The sequence below is a fragment of the Canis lupus genome, chromosome 3 (genome assembly GCF_011100685.1).
Source record: "Canis lupus familiaris isolate Mischka breed German Shepherd chromosome 3, alternate assembly UU_Cfam_GSD_1.0, whole genome shotgun sequence".
Taxonomy (NCBI): domain Eukaryota; kingdom Metazoa; phylum Chordata; class Mammalia; order Carnivora; family Canidae; genus Canis; species Canis lupus.
This window is the reverse complement of record NC_049224.1, coordinates 18,168,713-18,190,115: the sequence shown is the minus strand read 5'-3', so window position 1 is coordinate 18,190,115 and position 21,403 is coordinate 18,168,713. Positions and strand designations below refer to the sequence as shown.

Here is a 21,403-nt window from a genome sequence, read left to right as displayed (position 1 = left end):
TCTTGATTGTGATGATAGTTACACAGGTGTATATATGTCAAAACTTGTTAAATCATACAAACTTTAAACATGTACCATTTGTTGTCTGTCAATCATACTTCAGTAAAGCTGTTTTAAAAACGATATGCTCAAACCCATGATAGGATCTGTACAAGATAATGAGTACTTGCTATGTTTTCTTTTAAAAAAAATGTATTTCAAAATAATTATAATAGAGAAGAAGATCAAATCATTGCCTCTAAGGAGTTGACAGTTTTCCAAGAGATTAAGGCTGTTTTTATCTAATAGTTGGGAGAATTGAAGTTTATAGGAAAACCAACCTTTCTGTTAATAAAATCCTATTTTAAAAATTCAGAAGAGGGAAAATTTGTTTATGGTTAAAAGAAAATAGCCATATAGCCATGATAGAGTTGACATTTCAACCATGGCTTGAAAAATAGACATAATTTCAGCAGGGAAAGAAGATGAGAAACAAATTCTAGGTAGGAGAAGGAAGAAGAAAAAGGCAAAGAGATGATGGAACATGTTTTAGGAATAGCAATCAGTACACTTAGAGTAAAATGTTTGGAAAGGTCTTGTGGAAGATAAGCATAGGAAAAGTATGTGGGGCAAATGGGACTTAGAGGCCAAACCAAGACAATTCTTCTCCTCTGAATATTTCTTTGACTCTCACAGGCGGAATTAATCAATCTTGACTGTATTCCCCTAGTATTTTATTCCATACTCTGTGATAACACCTGTCACATTTTATTGCATCTTATGTGTGGCTCTTCTCCTAGGCACTCTCCTATTAGAAAGGACATCATTTGGCTCATTACAAATGCTCAATAACAAATGGTTTCCCACTTTAAAAAAAAGTTATAAGTATAATTGATTAAAAAGGATTGAGAGGGGCACCTGAGTGGCTCTGTCTGTTAAGTGTCCAACTCTTGATTTCAGCTCAGATCATCATCTCAGAGTTGTGAGATGGAGCCCCATGTCAGACCCTATGCTCAGCACAGGGTCTGCTTGAGAGTTTCTTTTTTTTCTCTCTCTCTCTCTCTCTCTCTCTTTCTTTTCCTCTGCCCCTTCCCCTGCATGTGCATGCTCTCTCTCTTTCTAAAATAAATAAATAAGATATTTTTTAAAAAAAGAATTGAAAAAAAATTGGTATAAAAACGATGACTTCACATAATTAACATGTGGGTTATACAAGAAAATAAGGGAAGACATGCACCTTGCTGCCATGCCACCATATTTTCCATCTCACATACATAGCATAATGCTTTGTAGGTAGTAGGTACTCATCTACTTACTGAATGAAGCAATACATGAGTGACTGAGAACCTCTGAAAAAAAAACTTTTTCCTGTTCATGGGGTGTTTAATGCATCCATAGACTGACTGTGAAGATAACCTTTTTTCTGGTCATCTCTGTGTGTTTGAGTGAAAGAACATGGTAAAAGTTCATTTCTTCTGAGGTTATATGCCTTAAAGATATGTGTGCTAAATATGCAGGAAATGGCATTTTATTTTACTTTGCCATTTAATTTGTATTACAATCCAATTTAATTTAATTTTAGATAAGCCTAGTTACATGTAATTGCTGGTTCTCCCAAGTATTCTTAGCTCAACCTTTTTGTAGCAGTGTGCATTGTGACAGGTCAGCCTTCTGTTGACTAATCTCCTCCCATACAGATAGAAGTATTTCTCATAATTTAAAGAACATTCTGGAAGAATGTTCATAGTTAACAAAAGTAGATTTGTAACTAGTATTTTTACGACTTAGATAAGGAGATTAAAACATAATGAAATGTGAAGAAGTATACATTAAGAAGAGAGTTTGGGGTATCAAAACTATTCTGAGAGTAAATGCAGTTTAAACAATAACCTGTACTAATTTCTTTCAAAGAAAAGAATTTCTTAAGGTAATAACAATTATTCAAATTAGGATGCCATTTATAAATAGTTTCATAGAATGGTTAAAACTAAGTATATTCAATTACGGTTTGGATTACACCATTGTTTTACATAGCAAACTGTTCAGGTTGATTAGAACAAAACCACCAAATAAACTTAGATACAACCCATATTATAGAATATGAATTAGGCTCAAATTTATTTTAGGTACACATATAAAATCTTTAGAGAAATAGACCCCACTTTGAAGAAAGAAAGGATATAAAAAGTTTTTTTAAATTTTTTTTTGGCTGAATCTCTCAGTTTGTGCATCCAACAGCTTTTAAGGCAATTTTGGTGCTTAGTATTCAATATTAGTGTTTTAGTGAAAGTGCTCAGTGAATATTTGTGGAATTTAGGAAGAGTAAAATTATGATCTATAATATATTACAATTCAGAAGTTAGCAGATAAAATCTAGGAAAATCTACTCATGTTTTCAAAATAAGCTTTAGTAACTGAAAAGCTGCTTATGATATGTCCTAGAAAGGCAAATTTGTTGACTTTATTTTTTCAGGGAACTCATTTGTACCAGACTATTAGGAAATAGTGAGACATAAATTTCTACCATCTGCTCTTTTTAAAAAGAAAAAAAATACTGTTGTGTTAAAATGCTCCAAATCCAGGGCTAAATAAACAACAAGTTGAGTCAAGAATGCTCCTCATTTAAAAAATAATCCTGGGGGACGCCTGGGTGGCTCAGCGTTTCAACGTCTGCCTTCAGCTCAGGACATGATCCCCGGTCGGGGGATAGAGTCTCATATTGGGATCCCTGTGAGGTGCCTGCCTTTTCTTCTGCCTATGTCTCTGCCTCTCTGTGTCTCTCATGAATAAATAATTTTTTAAAATAAAAATAAAAAATAATCCTGGAATCCTGGGGTGATAAGGGGTGTTAGAATATATCTTTTTCATCTTCTTCCTACTACTGATGAAGAAATTAGTCCCATAAGGGTAAACTGAGTTTAGTGTCTACAGCTTAAAAAAAAGGGGGGGGGAAGGGTTGTTGTTTTTTTTTTCTTTTATACCTGGTACAGTAAGCACTCAAATAATTTCCAAGAGGGAAAAGTCACTTCAGCATGGCATGAGATATATATCATTGTAAATTTTTTAATTAGCATTTTGGTTTCTTCTTTAATTGACTAAGTAGTCTGGTGACAGTGAGTCTTGCCCTGCAAAGTGGAGACATTGGGAGCATGTAAGGCCTCAACCCAGATCCTGACAAATTCACCACAGTGATTCTACTACCATAGGGCCACCATTGGGTAGATATTTTCAAGGAGATTTAATGACACAACCTTTGGAACAAAGGAATTGGGGAGGCATACTTCATTTGAAAATAGAAACAGCACTTAGTTCTATTGTTTTAATTTGGTTTTGAGCACATTATTTATTTTTTAAAAAATTCAAACAGACTTAAAAGTATTTGTGTTTCCTTCTCAGAAGTGAGGTTTTGAAGCCTAAGTCAGCTAGTTTTCTTCTTGTAACACCAGTCTGTCTTTTTGGAATCGATCATTCTTTCTTTAAACAATTATTTATGGAACATTTGTATATTCCAGGCATAGTAATAGCTTATTAAAATGTAAAATATAAAATCAAAAAGGCTTGGCCCTAAAAAGGGAGTTTATTCCTTAAGAAGTTATGGTATACTAATTGCTTCAAATTGTCCCTTCCCATCTCTATTTGTCATAACAAAACTTAACACAGTAAGCACATATAAAAAATACAAAATGGTAGAACCCCCAAGAGTGTTTCACCTCATTTATTTATTCATTTACTCAACAAGTATTTATTGAGTATCTACAGATGACAGTAGCTACACTTGTGGTGAACACAGCAGGTATAAATTCATCAAATCACCAAGTTGTACACTTGAAACTAAAATAACATTACGTCAACTATATTCAAATAAGTGGAATAAAGAGAATAAAGATAAGAATCTATGCATTGCCATTTTTTGAATGACTGCTCACCATCGCAATTTGAGCAACAGATCAACTATTTTCCCTTTGAGTCATTGAATCCTAGGTTCTGATAAGAAAACAGCTTGTTTTCTTAATATTCTTGATTAATTTTAACATGATTTTAAAATACAGGTATTTGTTTCTTACAGGTTGCATTTCTGGTGTCCGCATATGCAAGTCCCCAGCTCACAGATGAGAGCTGTTCGGCCGTGGCTGCTGTCACACATTATCTGTATCTTTGCCAGTTTAGCTGGATGCTCATTCAGGTTGGTATTTCATTTCCTCCTCCCCACTCCTTCTACTTTCCAGTGACTCTGCATGGAGAGTCTTCCTACCTGCTATACTTTATGCTGAAATGGAAATGATTCCATATATCCATTACCACATTCCCTTGAGATCAGGGGAAAGAAAACTTTATAAGCCAAACAACATTAGAAATGCCTGAGTGGCTCAGTTGGTTAGGCATCTGCCTTTGGCTCACGTCATGATCTCAGGGCCCTGGGATCAAGCCCTGCATCCGGCTTCTTGCTCAGCAGGAAGTCTACTTCTCCTTCTCCCTCTGCTCGTGCTTGCTCACTCTTGTGCCCTCTCTCACTCTCTCAAATAAATAAAATAATTAGTTAATAATTTATTAATAAAATAAATAATCTTAAAGAAAAAAAAATCTCATTTGGGGAAATGAGAAGAAACATAGTAGGGGCAGAAATAAGGGAGTGGTAGGTGATGAGGCCTGTGATGTGGACCCACAAGCCCAGTAAGGAATATGAACTTTTTTCTAGGGGAGGTAATAGAATTAAATCACATGATAATATTTGTATTTTGGAAATATCTCCCTGTTTGTAGTGAATTGGTGACAGAAGAGTTGGTATGGGAACTAAGCTGTTTCCATGCAAAAGAACAAGGTGGTGTTGTGGCCAAGCTGGGAGTGGCCGAAGCAGCAAAGGGAATAAGATAGCTTTTGAGATTTCTTTATTTTCTCTAAGTATAACAATAGAATGTAGAGATTGGTTAAGAAGAATACAGATGGTTGAACCAAAAATGTTCCCCAGGTTTCTGGTGTGAGTGGCTGAAAGGATGGTGGTGCTTTGAACTGAAATAATGACACCTGAAAATTGCAGGAAGGAGGATAAGAATTTTAGGACATACAGAGTGTGAAGTTCCTCCAGTGAGAATTGTGAGAGAAGTGGGATACACAGGACTAAGTCTCAGAATGGAGGCCCAGGCTATATAAATACTTTAGAAAATTGTTGACTTACAGTTGAAAAATAAATCCACTGCTTTGGAAGAGAGAAAGTACAGGGTGAGAGCTGAAGAGTTCTAGTATACTCTTCTGAGAAACTAGTAAATGTTGGGAAGAGACTTGAACTCTTCCTTTTCTGACTAAAATCCCAAATTCTCTTTATTGTCCTATGCTGATTTACTTGATAAAGAAGCAAATATGAAAGTTGGATCCAACTCGTCAATTAAATGGCTCAACTAAATGAAATGCTGCCTTTGGTGATGCTTTCTTTTTTTTTTTTTTTTCTTTTTTTTTTTTTATTGGTGTTCAATTTACTAACATACAGAATAACACCCAGTGCCCGTCACCCATTCACTCTGATGCTTTCTACATAATAGAATTGTGAAATCTTTCACATGATAGAAGTTGTTTCATATGTGTTTTTGAGTATGCTAGTGAACTATTTTATGTAAACAGATGCATTCAGTCATTTGCATATTCTTTTCTTCTTGTTGAATAAAAGGGTGTGGGGTTTTCACTGTACAGCAATAGCGAAAGCATGTGAGAATACCATAGTGACTCGTGGAAGGGATATTTTCCCAGGTACGATATTATAGTTGTATGCAGAACTGAACTGAGTTACTTAGTTAATAGAAGTAGTTGCAATAATTAGAGCTCTGAATCTGGGTTTGAATTCTGCTTTTGCCACTATCTTTGTAACCTTAATCAAGTTACTGACTCTTCCAAGGTTTTGTTTCTTAATCTGCATGTGATAATAATTCCTTCTGCATAGAATTGTTACTTCATGGGTCTTAGCTCTAATAATGGAAAGTTTATGGTGTTCTCAGAATCCCCCCAAATTAAAAAGTAGAGTTAAATCTAAAACATATAACATAAAACTTAATATTTGCTGAAATCAAAATATTTGCTAGACTCTCAGCAAAATTTTTTAAGAGTTTATCAATGCTGAACTTCTTATGTGCACTTTGTGCATGTTGTTATTTATCCGCTTGGACTGAGGTCCCCAGGGTTATGTGGATGATCTTTGTCCATGTCCCTGACTTACTCAGTTTTTGATTAATGACTCGGATGAAGACACAGGAAACTGTCTTATCAGGTATACAGATGATATGGAGCTGAAAAGACAGCTGAAACAGTGAGCTACCTGGGTTAGGGATGCAGATAGAATCAATATAGAGAAAGTGCTGTGACAGATGGAAAACTGGAGTGAAAGAGACATAATCGGATAGGGGTTAGGATGAACAACTTGAAATATTAATTTAACACAAACTTATTAGCAATTTAATGTGTGACCAGATTGCTTAAAACAGTAACTACAAAAACAACACAGACCTAGGTTACATTAATAACAGCTTGGAGGCAGGTGAAGGAATCGTGGTTACACTGTAATCTACAAATGTTCAGGACAAGCTTGGGACCCTGTAACTACTTTTATGAATCATGTTTCACCAGGAGCATTAAACAGCCAATGAAAGTTGGAAACAGTCCTGTAAGAAACTCTGAGGTTACTGGAAATAACTAACCTGGAAAGAATTTAGAGTGATGTGATGGCTGTCTACAAATACTGGAAGGGCTGCTCCAGGAAGGAAAGAGTAGACTACAGGTCCATTTGAAGGAATGGAATAAATGGGTAAAAAATTAGAGAAGCAAAACAATTTTTTTTAAAGAAGCAAATTTTGATTCAATTAAGAACTTTGATAGCCAGTAAAACTGTCAAAATTGAAGAGGCTGTTCCTACAGGCAAAAAGCATCCCGTCAATGAAGTATATTCAAGCAGGGGGAAATGACCAACTTTCAAACATGCTTTTCTGCTTTGGGAGAGCAGTAGATGGGATCGCATATAAGATTTCATCCAACTTAAAGAGACTGGTATATTCTGTATCTCTTTTTCCAGTCTTAAGTAAATAAAATTGTGGCTGATGAACATTTAGGAAGCTAATTAGATTTCTCTATGGCTAATGGTTAGGAAAACTATTTAAAGTACCAGTGAAGTTTAATGTATTTCAGATGGTACACCACACATTTTTCATGGTTTGTGGTGTACCACAAGAGGAAAATTTAATAACTTCTGATTCTAGGTAGGATACGTCTAATGAGTTATTTTGTGGGAAGAAGTTGTCACTTTACCAACCTGTGTTTTCCTATTTATAAAATAGTCTACTAAAACCTTTTTTTTTAAACTAGAATCCATTTTTAAAACATTATGTAAAAGATTAGGCTCCTGTTAATACAATCCTGCTAGTCAATTAGGGCGAAAATTTTTTGAAAAAAATATTAACATTTTAGTGATTCTACTTCATATTTTTTAAAAGATTTTATTTGTTTATTTGATAGAGAGGTGAGAGAGAGGTCCAGTGGGTGGGGAGGGGCAGAGGAGAGGGAGGAGCAGGCCCCCCATGGAGCAGAGAGCCCCATATGGGGCCTGATCCCAAGGCCCCAGGATCATGACCTGAGCCAAAAGCAAATTCTCAACCAACTGAGCCACTCAGGAGCTCCCCTACTTCATATTTTTAACAATATAGGAGAGAATTTAATATATGTATGTGTGTGTGTAGCTTATGACAAAAAGTTAACCCTTAACTTTTAATCACTGGGCTTAACAATTACTGTTTATTTTGATCTATATTATATCTTCAATCTTAGAAAAAATGTGCTTAAGTGACTTTATCTTAAACTTTTACTTTTCTGTCATATACTTTTGATACATTATAATGAAATTGGATTGTATTTCAGATTAGCTAATGGAAGATTTTATTGGTAAACAAGTTACGTGACTTTTCTAAGTCTAGATTTTCTTATCTGACTAATCGAATTCGTAGTAACAGTACCTGTCTTTGGGGATTGTGGAAAGATAAAATGAATTCTTACATGAAAAGAGCTTGGAATTGTGCCTGGCACAGACTCTACACTCCATACATATTTATCATATTTATGCAGTATTATTGGTTAAGCAAATATGAGTGACTAATATTTCATAGATTTTGAAACATATTGAAAACTCTGCTTTTCTAATTTAATTTACACTTTTTTTTTCCCAAAAGGGAATTTACTTGATAATAGCGGGGAGAGACTTAGAGTGAGGCAAACACCAACTAGCCATCAAGTTCCAGCAAGCTAAATAAATAACCTCTAACCTCTTACTAAAGTATATGCATGGCTCATTGTGGGATCTGCAGCTGGTGACCTTCACTCTGTGTCTTTAGGTCTCCTCCTTTTTCTGACAGAGAAGGTATACCATGCATGATGGGACTATAGTAACAAATTATCTTGCTTATTTTTTTTAAGCAAACAACTCTATTCCCTGTTAGGCCATGGAACTTGACTTATCCTTCTGTTTGCTCATCATGTAAAATCATCCTGTGAAATTACTGAAATAATTTCCCACTTCCTTAAGACATCAGGTCTTGCTACTTTGAGAAAGACTGAAGAATTTAGTCATATGTTTGCTCTATTTTCCTAGTTTTTTATTGTTCTATCTTCATTTCCTTCTTCTATTTGACTTGCTTTCATTTTAGAAATAGCATATATAATGGTATAAAACATAATCAGACACTGAAGAGAAATATAAAATGAAAAATGCATGTTTCTCCCTGTTTCACACACTCTCCACTCTCTGCTTTACCCTCAGCCCTATTCCCGAGGGTAAACACTGCTAATGGTTTCCTGTGTATCTTTCCAGAAATATTCCACAAGTATACAAATGTTTATAAATATATAAAAAGTACATATGTGTATGTTCTTATGTGTAGGTATAGTGTGTGTATATATATTTACTTATATACAGTACATACAAGTTTATATATATACATTTATCAAGTACAGATACACTTTTTTCCCACTCTATAATATGGTTATTCCATAGTTTATTTTTCTAGTCTCTTATTTTTTTTCTAGTCTCTTATTAATGAAATGCTAGTTACTTCCAGTTATTTTTGCTCTTATAAACAATGTTTCCCTGAACATCCTTGCATCCTGAATATTTATTTACTTATGGAATATTCTTAGAATAAATCTCTAGAATTTATGCCTTTACTATTAACATTTATATGAAATACACGATGAGTTGGACTTCTAGAGCATGAGTTAATCCACGAAGGAAATAAATCACAAGCAAATTATTTGAGGTATAGTATATAATGTAGGTAAACAGAAACTTAATTTTTTGTGTAATCATTTGGCCCAATTTTATGATCATTTCCTGTCACCAAATCATATAGCAAGTCTGCTTCAATTATGAACAATATCCAAACCTTAGCTTGCTCTTGCAGTTTGTTGATTGCATGCTGAGGGAAACAGTATAATATTTTATTTTGAAACTAAAGCTTCCTTGAAGAACATATTTTTTAAATGGTAGAATAAAGTTAGAAATCATTCTATAATTATACTTGACCATTTACATCTTGTGTCTTAGTTTTTTGGTAAAAATCAGACTATGAATAAGCAAATACACATTTTATTCCTTAGTAAAAAGGCTACTTAGTGCCAGGGATTAGCAACAAGAAGAGAAATGCTAAAACTAGCCATGTTTTTCCTTTGTCACTGATTTAATTGGGCAGGCAGTGGGGGAAAAGGGGGGGAAGGTGACATCAAAGATATTAAGGACAACAGACTGATAATTACCTAGATAAAAATGACATACCCAGGAAATACTGAATTATCCAGTCCTCAGAAAGCCTTGTAATTTATCTCATGCAAAAGTTGCTAAGAAAGAGAGGGGATAACTGGAGCAAGGACATGTGGTAACATTTCTTAGACTTCTCTGAAATGAGTGACTAAGAATGGATAATAATGACAGAATTAATAGCATCCATGATCTCTGACTAAACTTGATACTGTAAATCAGTCCAAGGTTCGTGGTGATACAATTAATAGCCAAGTATTGAATAATAGACTAGATACAAATCTTATCCCACACAGCTTAAAAATGTATGTTCTAAAGGACTAGTATCCAAAAATGTATAGGGTTCAAGCAACCTATTTTGGGGGGGGGGGGGGTTGCAACCTATTTTTAATTAACAAAAAACAAAAGCATTTCACTTTTATATTTTACAAATATACTAATATACATTGTATTAGTATTTATTATATATTATATGAGTAAACTAATGAATTTGTGTTAATGGAACATATGAAAGCATAATTATAACCTATGATAATTTATTTTTTATTAATAATAAATTTATTTTTTATTGGTGTTCAATTTGCCAATATACAGAATAACACCCAGTGCTCATCCCTTCAAGTGCCACCCTCAATGCCCGCCACACAGTCACCCCCAGCCCCACCCTCCTCCCCTTCCACCACCCCTAGTTCATTTCCCAGAGTTAGGAGTCTCTCATGTTCTGTCTCCCTTCCTGATATTTCCTACTTATTTTTTCTCCTTTCCCCTTTATTCCCTTTCACTATTATTTATATTCCCCAAATGAATGAGACCATATAATGTTTGTCCTTCTCCGATTACTCAGCAATTAGTAACGACAAATACCCACCATTTGCTTCAACGTGGATGGAACTGGAGGGTATTATGCTGAGTGAAATAAGTCAAAAAAAAAAAAAAAAAAGAAAGAAAATAATTAATTTAAAAGGTTGTCTTCATTTTTCCTATGTGGACATTGGAAAATAGTAGCCACTGTTACCATTGAAAATGTTACTGTAAAAATAAATAGACATGTATATATAAGAATGTAAGTAGGGACGCCTGGGTGGCTCAGTCGGTTAAGTATCTGCCTTTGGCTCAGGTCATGACACCAGGGTCCTGGGATGGAGCCCTGCTCCCTCAGCAGGGAGCATGCTTCTCCCTCTGCTTCCCTCGAGCCCCCTGCTCCCTGAAATAAATAAATAAAATTTTAAAAAGAAAAAAAAATAACGCAAGTAAATATGTTTACAAAAACACAGTCGTTTAGTTTATTCCTATCTGTATTTGTCCTAATTTGTATCTGGGTATTTTGGTTGATTTGCATCTTAATTAGAATCAGTTTAAATTCTAACAGCTTCAATTACTAGTTTTGAGAAATACACTTCTTCCATCCTCAGCTTCTTCCTGTGTGTAAAGAAAAAAAAATTGTGATAAAAGTTAGGAGAACAGTTGTCTCAAATAAATGAAATATAGTTTATTATGGGGTCTACATTTATCACCCAATGAGTAAATAAATATTGGTTCCATTCTTCCTCTCATACACTGTTGCATTTAACATTTTAAAATTTGCACTAATTAACTTTGACCCTCTTCACTAGGAGTGCAATCAAATCAATTAAAATTGTTGAGCCTCCTAAAAATCTTTTCTGGCAAGATAGCATATAACTGAGTAAACTCTAACTGAACCAAATTATGAAATTGTTAAATTCCACAAAAATTGTTAACTCAAATTGTATAAATCTTCATTTGTTTGGCATTATCTCAATAAATACTATATGCAAAGCATTTTACTGAGTACTATGAGGTCTACATAAATCTACCACAGGTCACAGTCATGTTTGAGCATTTATATTCTGATGAAACCTTTATAAATTCTCATTTAGTGATAGCAAAAAACAGAGAGAAAAAGATAATCTCCATACTTTTATCAAAAAAAGGCATCTTCACTGTAATACAAAGTGTGTGCTGGGGGAAATAAAAGAGGAAGAAAAGCTCTCATGCGAATAATATTCTCAATATTTGTGTGAGTCTGTATGGAAATAAATTGTAATCAGTCCCCAGTTTTATAACCAACCAAAATATGAAAAAACTATACTTTTCTCTGATTGCATCTGTTTCCTCATCTCTGAATGAGAAGGTATGTGTGGTCAGATGGTCAGTAAACTCTGCATTACTTCTAAAAATCATAGGCTGTGCACCCATGCAATTAGTGTTTCTATTTGAGGAATTGTAATTTCTACAATGATTCCCTCACAAACTATGAGTCAGGAAATTGTTAATAACTAATAGTTTAACCTGTCCCTTTACCAGAGGAAGAAGTTGAAACCCAGAGGAAGCAAATAATATTAGCCAAAAACATACAGCTTACCCATGCAAAACCATGTCAAAACCTAAATCAAGTCACTAATCACCATGTCTTTTCAATTTTTTTAAATCATTATTTATAGTATTCATTATTTGAGAGTTTATCTTTTGAGTGTGTGTACCTCTACAAGTTCTCCTTTTCTATATTTCTATAGATTGTATTTATGGCAGGAAATTTTCACAAATATCATTAAGTAGTTTTCTTTAAGTTTGTTAAAATGGGGGACACAGGGGGTGGCTCTGTTGGTTAGGTGTCCAACTCTTGGTTTCAGCTCAGGTCATGATCTCTGGGTCCTGGCATCGAGCCCCACAGTCTGGGGCTCTGCACTCAGCAGGGAGTATGCTTGAGACTTTTTTCTCTCCCTCTGCCCCTGCCCCTCTCTGTACTCACATGCATGCACTCTCCCTTTCTCTCTCAACTAAATAAATTTTTAAAAATCTTTAAAAAAATAAAATAAATTTGTTAAAATGGACTTTTAATTAAGTTCTCCCAAGTTACAGTCGCTTAGATAATCTCAAAATGCCAGTAATTGTGTTAAGTGTACAAATTCAAACACATCATCCTTCACTGGTGAGCATTAATAGAAATAAGGTGGCAATTCAAATGCTGCATTGTTTACAAGTGACATTTAAAAGGTGACTGGTAACATCACTGATTTTAAGGCAAAACATTTATTCAGTTGTCTCTTTTGAAGTGTCTAGTTTGGTTATTAAAGCTGAAAATAATTTTGACTTTTAGGGCTTGCCTTCAACCTTCATTACATTAATGCTAGGAACATGTATGCTGTGTGTTTGAAGTATAGTCAAGTCAGGTTGGATTAATGTAGTTGGGAGATTATACACATATATTATATATTACACATATTACTATTTAACATATTATACCTATTACTATATTTTATATATATATATTTTTATATATATATATATATATATATATATATTTTTTTTTTTTAGAGAGGGAAAGAAGGGTGGAGTGGCGAGGGACAGAGGAAACCTTAAGCAGGCTCACGCCCAGCACAGAGGCCAACACAGAGCTTGATCCCACAACCCTGAAATCAGGACCTAAGCTGAAATCAAGAGTCAGATGCTTGTTTAACTGATTGAATCACTCAGGCAACCGCAGGATAATATTTTGGCTAAAAATGTAACATGACTACATAAGTGATGATGTCTTGGTATGGCCCATAAGATGATTCTGACAAAATTTTTAAAGCTTAGAGATAGAAATATAGAGACCTAACGATTAACATTTTCAGTTCACAGTCAGTCATTAGCAGGAAAAAAATTCATATGGGCAGGGAATAGTAAGCCATGCTCAGTCCACTTGAATCATGTTTGGTCAAGAGTGACACCCTCTAACTTGTATTGAGTTCTCAAAATTTCATTATCTCCGATACTGGATAATCACACAGACACCAAGACACACAGATCACATATGCTATGTGCCTGTCAACATAAAATTATTATGCAAACATAATGGTCTTTAAATACTCTTAGATTACAAAAAAGGAACCATGATTACAAGGAAAAGAAATAGCGCTCCATTGTTTTCTCTGTCTAGAGAATGGTAGTAACTAAGGGTTTTAATTCCACTGCTTTTGAATAATAATATATACCTCAGTCAATTTCTTTTTTTTAACAACAAAGAAAATCTAAATTGAGCTAATTTAAGCAAACATTTAAATCATAAAATGAATAATAAGCATATAAGAGAACTTACTGAACCCAAGAACCATAAGAACTTTTTCTGTTCTTCTCTAAAATCACACTTTCTCTCCACTGTGCTTTTGCCCATCCCACCACTAAAGTTCATATGTCCTCTTTTTTCAGTTGACCAGTTTAGACTGTCACAGAATTTCAAGGAATTCATGATTGGCCCAGGATGGGATAAACTTTTACCCCAGATCAAATCAACTATGGATGAGGAGCAGAGTCATGAACCCACTCTGCATATGTTGGGGTGGGATGAGATAGGGTTCCGAGAAGGACAACTCATGACCTAGACATATCCAAAAGGTACCTACCATACTACATTAAATATCTTAAAATTCAAGTAAAACTTGAAGTCAGCTAGTCAAAAGGAATCTTACATTTGGGCCATATGGTATTTCAAAAATAATTCAACATTCTTTAATTACATAGTATTCTGATTCCATAGCAAAAAGAAAAAAAATACAATGGGAAATATTGTCCTTAGACTACACCTCAGTGGTTGGATTCTTTTGGGAAGAAAAGGAATTTTTTTTTTTAAGTCAACAAAAGCTTGTGACTATAGACACTTGTTTTGCTTAAATGACTGTTCACCAATACTGTGCCTTGAGCCCTTTGGAGCAAATCTAACAAACAGTTGTACTTATTTCAGTCTTATCTGATTCTCTGGTAAAGGCCAGTTGCCCTTTGCGTGTACAAATCTAACAAACAGTTGTACTTATTTCAGTCTTATCTGATTCTCTGGTAAAGGCCAGTTGCTGAAAGGTTGGGTGATTCTAACGTCCATCTTCGTAAAAGCAGACGTTTTGGAAATATTCCAATCTCTATCATGATGAATCAACTTAGCAGTCATTTACTATGCCCTCCTTTCTGATTCTTCCACCAGCTACACCCCTGAGTTACCGTCTTACATGGATACACACAAACATCTATTTAAAATAAATAATTACAGGCTTCCTGCATGGGGCCTGCTTCTCCCTCTGCCTGTGTCTGCCTCTCTCTCTCTCTCTCATGAATGAATACACGAAACCTTCAAAAAATAAATAAATAAAATAAAATAAATAATTAATCCTTTTATTTTGGAGATGGGTTAATCATGCTTCCTTTGCCTGAATTTTCATTCAGGCAGTTTGATCTCAATGTCAGACACTTGATATGATCCCACTTAGTTGGGTGTGTGTCCCTGTAGTAATTATGGAAAGAAGGGGGAAAACCCTATTGGACTGGATGATTTGAAAAAGAAGTTAGAACAAATTTACATAAGCAACAACTCAAAACATGCTTCATAATTACAGATATACAGATGTACATAAAGATATGGAGTGCTGACAGGAAACAAAATTCAGAGACAGAAATATCTAAGTAACCAAACATTTTTAGTTTTTCCTGGTTTAGCCCAATAAATATTAATCCCTCAAGGCTGATATGGTCCAGATAGGCTTACTCGGAAGCCTCCATAAACAGTGCCTAAAAGCCTTCCTGTGAACATTAGGCATGCTTATTTACCACACAGAACGAGTTTCCATTGTATCACAGCTTACTTTAGGTCTTAAGCTATTTATCTTTTGTTTTTTACACTGTCTAACATCCCAATAGGAGATTTAAAGGAGGTGGCAACATTTTTCCAAAGGTGACTATGTGCTCAGCACTTTATACATAATATTGCATTTAATCTTTATAGTAACCTCATTGTATTCCTGAGGAAACTAAAGCTATGGGATTGTTGCTACTTGATACTGATTATCCCTCTGATGTACATATAATTACATGTATGTATATGTATGCAGATATATGTAATTTATCTCTACTCACACTTTTTCCACTGTGTGACCCTGAGAAGGGATTTATCTAGTGAAGATATATCATTGTGCGAAATACATATGACATTTAGTGTTGTTTCTGTACTAAATGATAATTAAACGTAAGTGCTCTAATGGCAAAAGAACAGAAGGCGGCAAAACATAGAAGCTTCAGATTTGGCTTAGGTGTAGGAGCTAAGTGTGGTATTTGGGACCAATAAGAACATTTCATTGTCCTGCCCTGTTTATCTAATGTGTCCCCTTAGTCCCTTGACTCTCTAAATACTTATATTTTTTATATTTTTATCTTAATAAGAAATAATCAATATAACATGATATAAATATAAAATAGATATTTTCCTTAATGGCCTCTTTCCCACTTGTTTGGAAACTAACATACAAAAAAGTAAATAAAAACTCCACCCCCCCTCTTTCCCTGCTATATCCCCTGTACTTGGACTGGTCCCTGAAATTTAAGTCAGGTAAATGAATGAAAAAATATATATATAAACTGAAAAATAAAAACAGGTGCAAAACCTACCTCATTGCAGTACTTTTTTCTCTGTGGAGTCATTTTCTGTTTACTCATCTATGTCTCCTGCTGAGAACTGACATGGGGCTATCTTCACAATTATATGCTCATTCCCTGGAAAAGAGTCTAGCCCTGTCATACGATAAGGCCTTAAGAAAAATTGTCAGGGGTGCCTGGCTGACTCAGTCACTTAGTGTCCGACTCTTGATTTTGGCTCAGGTCATGATCTCAGAGTCGTGAGATCCAGCCTGATGTAGGGCTCTATTGCTCATTGGGGAGTCAGCTTGAGATTATCTCCTTCTCCCTGTGCCCTTCCCTCCATGTGTTCCTGCAAACTTCCTAAAATATGTAAATAAAATCCTTTTTAAGATTGTCAAAAAGTCTGGAACAAAGGGCTATATTCACTTCATTATTATGAAGTTGTTCACATGGGAAGTAGGTTTGTATGTTTCTTCAAAGACACATGCATGGGGATCCCTGGGTGGCGCAGCGGTTTGGCGCCTGCCTTTGGCCCAGGGCACGATCCTGGAGACCCGGATCGAATCCCACGTCGGGCTCCCGGTGCATGGAGCCTGCTTCTCCCTCTGCCTGTGTCTCTGCCTCTCTCTCTCTCTCTCTCTCTCTGTGAGACTATCATAAATAAATTAAAATAAAAAAATAAAAAAATAAAAAAAAAGACACATGCACAGAACAATCACAGATGATTATAGCTGAGAATAAATCAAAGCAAACTAAGGAAAATAAAAAGTACAATAAATATTTTTCAGTGTTTCAAGATTTGCAGGTATCCTGAATTTCTTGGGTGGATGAGGGAATGAAAATGTGAACTAATGAAAAAAAATCAAACCAAAAATAATTATCAAGTAATGCTAGCTAGCCCTTTGTTAGTCAATAACTCTTTGTCCAAGCCAGGTGAGTTTGTGTCCTGTGCCATTAGATCAGAACTTGTTCATTTTATGTTCTGTTTCCTTCCTTAGTCTGTGAATTTCTGGTATGTGCTGGTGATGAATGATGAACATACAGAGCGGCGATATCTGCTGTTTTTCCTTCTGAGTTGGGGCCTTCCAGCTTTTGTGGTGATTCTCCTCATAGTGATTTTGAGAGGAATCTATCATCTGAGCATGCCACAGATCTATGGACTCATTCACGGTGACCTGTAAGTACATCCAGGCAGAACTCATTGCCTTCTTAGCCTCTGTGTACCCAGACAGCGTTATTGGTAGATGGTGAAGCAGTTGACTGAGCAGTAGAACTGAACAAGTAATACCAGGAAGACCTTTGCTTTCCTACCAGACTGACTGACTCTCTCCTTCCTCTAATTATCCCTTTAAGGAAGAAACTATTTGCCTTTCTAGTTTCTTTGATAGATGCAATTTTCTCAGGTGAGTTGATGTATTAGGCAGTTCACAATAATTTGTGCCGTAGCATAACTCAGTTTACTAGATTGAGACAAGAATACTCAGTAAAATCAGGCAACTATGGAAGTTTTGATGAAGAGTAGAAACTGAAAAAAATACAGAGCATGTTATCTAAGGACTCTGATATTTTGGAGGAGGTTGGTACAGGGTGGATGGCAGTCACTGTCATCCATAATATCCTTAAATACTGAAAGACTGTATCAGAGTGAATGGAGAGTGTCTGCAAAAGTTCACGGGAAGGAGACAAGGTCAACTGGGACCTTCTTAAATGTTCTTACTAAAGTACACTGATAGTCTTAAAATGTAATAAATCTCTATACACACATGTATATACATGCCTTAATCCTGAATCTGGTATCTTTTTTTTTTTTTTACGATGCCATTTATTTATTTGAGGGAAGGAGAGAGGGAGAATCTGAAGTAGACTCTACACTGAGCACAGAGCTCAATGTGGGGCTCAGTCCCACAACCTCACGATCATGTCTTGAGTCAAAACCAGGAGTTGGACGCCTAATCAACTGAGCCACCCAAGCACCCCCTGAATCTGGTATCAGGACTCTTTATTGATTCTGTATACAGGAAAGGAAAACACACACACACACACACACACACACACACACTTTTTAAGTAATAAAGTTTAATCAGGTTCTTTTGTGTAATGAAAAAGTAACATTTCTAAGTAAGAAAGAATAACTTATTCACAATCTTATGAAGACAATTTTACCTAATTATCTCACAGATTATTATGAAGACAAAAATTGATTAATAGGTGTAAAAAATCTTTGAAAGTAAAAGTACTATATAAGCAGAAGCCATTTCAATACCATTATTGCCGCTGATCAGTTATAATTGTCCATTATTATGTAATAAATAATTGTTGTTATTGATGTATGCAAACATATTGCACTGACAGGCAGTCACACACACATATCCCACACTATGTTCAACCAAGAAAACTAGCTAAGTAACACACACACACACACACACTGAGGTGCCATATATAGTAATTTTCTATTGAGATTCAGTAAGATTCCCTCATACTGATTATAGCGTTATAATGTGTTTTGTGCATATAAAATTCTAAAAGCCTAATCTTCTTAGAAGGGAATTATTATGTCTTTTTAATATTATGTTATGACATTTTGTTAGCCCTGGCATTAATTTAAGTCTTGGGCAGCCAGGACAAATTTCAGAAAGTTCAACATCATTCTCTGTCAGATACAAAGGAACCATGAGACAAACACTGGTGGCCAGCTGCCCATCCCTTTCATGAGCTTCCTGGCAAGACAGAACTTATCTGGCAGCAGTTTTAGCATTACATGTGTACCCACCCAGCCTTGATAAATGGGACCTGATGAAAGTGATATTAATTAAAAAAGAATTCTTTGGGTGCTTCTAAAGGGATTTTTAAAGAGAGAAATAAACTATTATACAAGAATGTCCAAATCGACTGACTGTTAAGATATTTGCCTTCTGAGGCTTTTGCAAAATATTTTTTATTATCAGCTCAATTATAGTAAGTGAAATGCAAAATACATTAACCTCTACCTGGTTTTAATAGGGATTATTACACCAAAAGTGACTGGGTTTTTTAAGTAGGTTACTTATGTCCTCCATTCACATAGAATTCCTAAATCATCCCTATGTAAATTTATTATAGTTTTAAATTTTTTTTTAATTCTGTATTTTTATTTTCACTTTAATCTCAATATAAGGATACAAATTACTATATTATTTATGTAAAATCTTGTGTGTCTATATCATCATTTAAAAACATACCTTTTCTCTCACAGTAATGATAGGATTTGTGGTTGGGTGAAATAGCAGCTCATTTGTTGTGTAGTGGTTACTTCATAGTAATAAAATATTTCTTTTTATTAAGATTTTTCTCTAAGTAGATCTCTAATGCATCAGTATTTACAGATTGCTTTTTTAAAAATGTTTTTGTCAAATTTTAGAACCAAGATTATGATAATTTCATGAATTCAGGTAGGAAGTGATCTCTCTTCTCCTATTAGCTAGAAAGATTTCAAGTTTGGTGTTATTTCTTCCTTTATATATACATTTTTTTAAGTAAGCTCTATGCCCAACATGGGGCTTGAACTCAATGACCCCAAGATTCAGAGTTGCATGGTTGGGCACCTGGGTGGCTCAGTCAGTTAAACATCCAACTCCACCAAGCCAGGCTCCTGTGTAGCTTGCATGTGCACTCTCTCTCTCTAAAATAAATAAATAAATCTTAAAAAAAATAAAAACACGATCCTGGGGTACTTGGGTGGCTCGGTCAGTTAAGCGTCCCTTTGGCTCAGGTCATGATCATAGCATCCTGGGATGGAGCCCCACATTGGGCTCTTTGTGCAGTGGGGAACCTGCTTCTCCCTCTCCCTCTTCCTGCCTCTCCCCCTGCTTGTGTGCACTTGCTCACTCTCGCTCACTCTCTCTCTCTGTCAAACAAATAAATAAAATCCTTAAAAAAAAAAAAAAGAGACCCTGATTTCATTTCCTTTGGATATATACTCAGAGGTGAGATTGCTGGATCCTATGGTAGTTCTGTTTTTAATTTTCTGAGGAACCTGCATACCGTTGTCTATAGTGGCTGCACCAGTTTTCATTCCCATCAACATTCTGTGATCTTTATTATTTCCTTTCTTCTGCTAATGGTGTGCTTAGTTTGTTCTTTTTCTTGAGTTCTTGAGGTGTTGTTAATTTGTTAGGTTGTTAGGTTGTTAATTTGAAATCTTTCTTTTTTCTAACATAGATATTTAGAACTGTTTTGTCTGCAATCCATGTTTTGGTACATTGTGTCTCTTTTTTTGTTTGTTTCAGGATATTTTTTATTTCCCTTTTGATTTCTTCTTTTACCTATTAGTTGTTCAGGAGTATATTATTTAATTTCCACATATTTGTGAATTTTCCAGTTTTCTTCCTGTTACTGATTTTGAGTTTCATACCACTGGTATGAAAAGATATTTGGTATGATTTCAGTCTTCTTAAATGTGTTAAGACTTGTTTTGTAGCCTAATATATGATCCATCCTGGAGACTGTTCTGCGTGCCCATTAGAAGAATGTATATTCAGCTACTTTTGGATTGAATGTTCTGTATGTATCTGTAGGTCCATTTAGTCTAACTATAGTTCAAGTCCAACATTTCCTCATCAATTTTCTTACTGGATGATAAATCCATTGTTGAAAATAGAAATTGAAGTTTGCTACTATTATGGTACTATTGTTTATTTCTCCCTTCACATCTGTTAGTATTCCCTTAATATATTTGGGTGCTCTGACATTGAGTACAGATGTATTTATGATTGCTATATACCCACTTGATGAATTGACCCTTTATCATTATTATATCATGGCTTTCTTTATCACTTGTTACACCTTTCGAGTTGAAGTTTGTTTTGTCTGATATAAGTACAGCTCCCAGCTTACTTTTGGTTTCCACCAGATGGGATATCTTTAACGTTTTTTTACTTTGAGTCTATTTATGTCCCTGAGGCTGAAGTGACTCTCTTGTAGGCAGCATGTAATTAGATCTTGTTCGTTTGTTTTATCCCATCAGCCACTTTGCCTTTTAGTTGGAGAACTGAGTTCATTTATATTTAGAGTGTATATTGATATGTAAAAACTTACTAATGCCATATTATTATTTTATGTTTTGCAGTTCCATATTCCTGTCTTCTTTCCTTGCTGTCTTCTTTTATTAATTGATGGTTTTCCTTAGTGGTATGTTTTGATCCCCTTCTTTTTTGTGTGTCTACTATAGGTTTTTGTTTTGTGGTTACCATGAGACTTGCATAAAAC

At 35.0% G+C, this 21,403-nt stretch overlaps 1 protein-coding gene and 1 long non-coding RNA gene across 3 annotated transcripts in view; one reads left to right on the top strand and one right to left on the bottom strand.

The window, feature by feature from the left end:
* ADGRV1 (adhesion G protein-coupled receptor V1) overlaps positions 1–21,403 on the top strand; it is a 518,581-nt gene that overhangs the window by 328,674 nt on the left and 168,504 nt on the right. Inside the window, exons 84-85 of the mRNA XM_038532347.1 lie at positions 4,046–4,162; positions 17,158–17,336. Coding sequence (XP_038388275.1) covers positions 4,046–4,162; positions 17,158–17,336 — 296 coding nt within the window. The remainder of the gene's footprint in view (positions 1–4,045; positions 4,163–17,157; positions 17,337–21,403) is intronic.
* The window catches only part of LOC102152204, a 99,305-nt gene continuing 88,914 nt past the window's right edge, over positions 11,013–21,403 (bottom strand). Inside the window, exon 10 of one of the 2 annotated variants that reach the window (XR_005356721.1) lies at positions 11,013–11,176. This is a non-coding gene — a long non-coding RNA (uncharacterized LOC102152204). Of the gene's footprint in view, positions 11,177–16,841; positions 17,685–21,403 lie in introns of those variants that run through there. The other variant, XR_005356722.1, reaches the window with a different exon arrangement.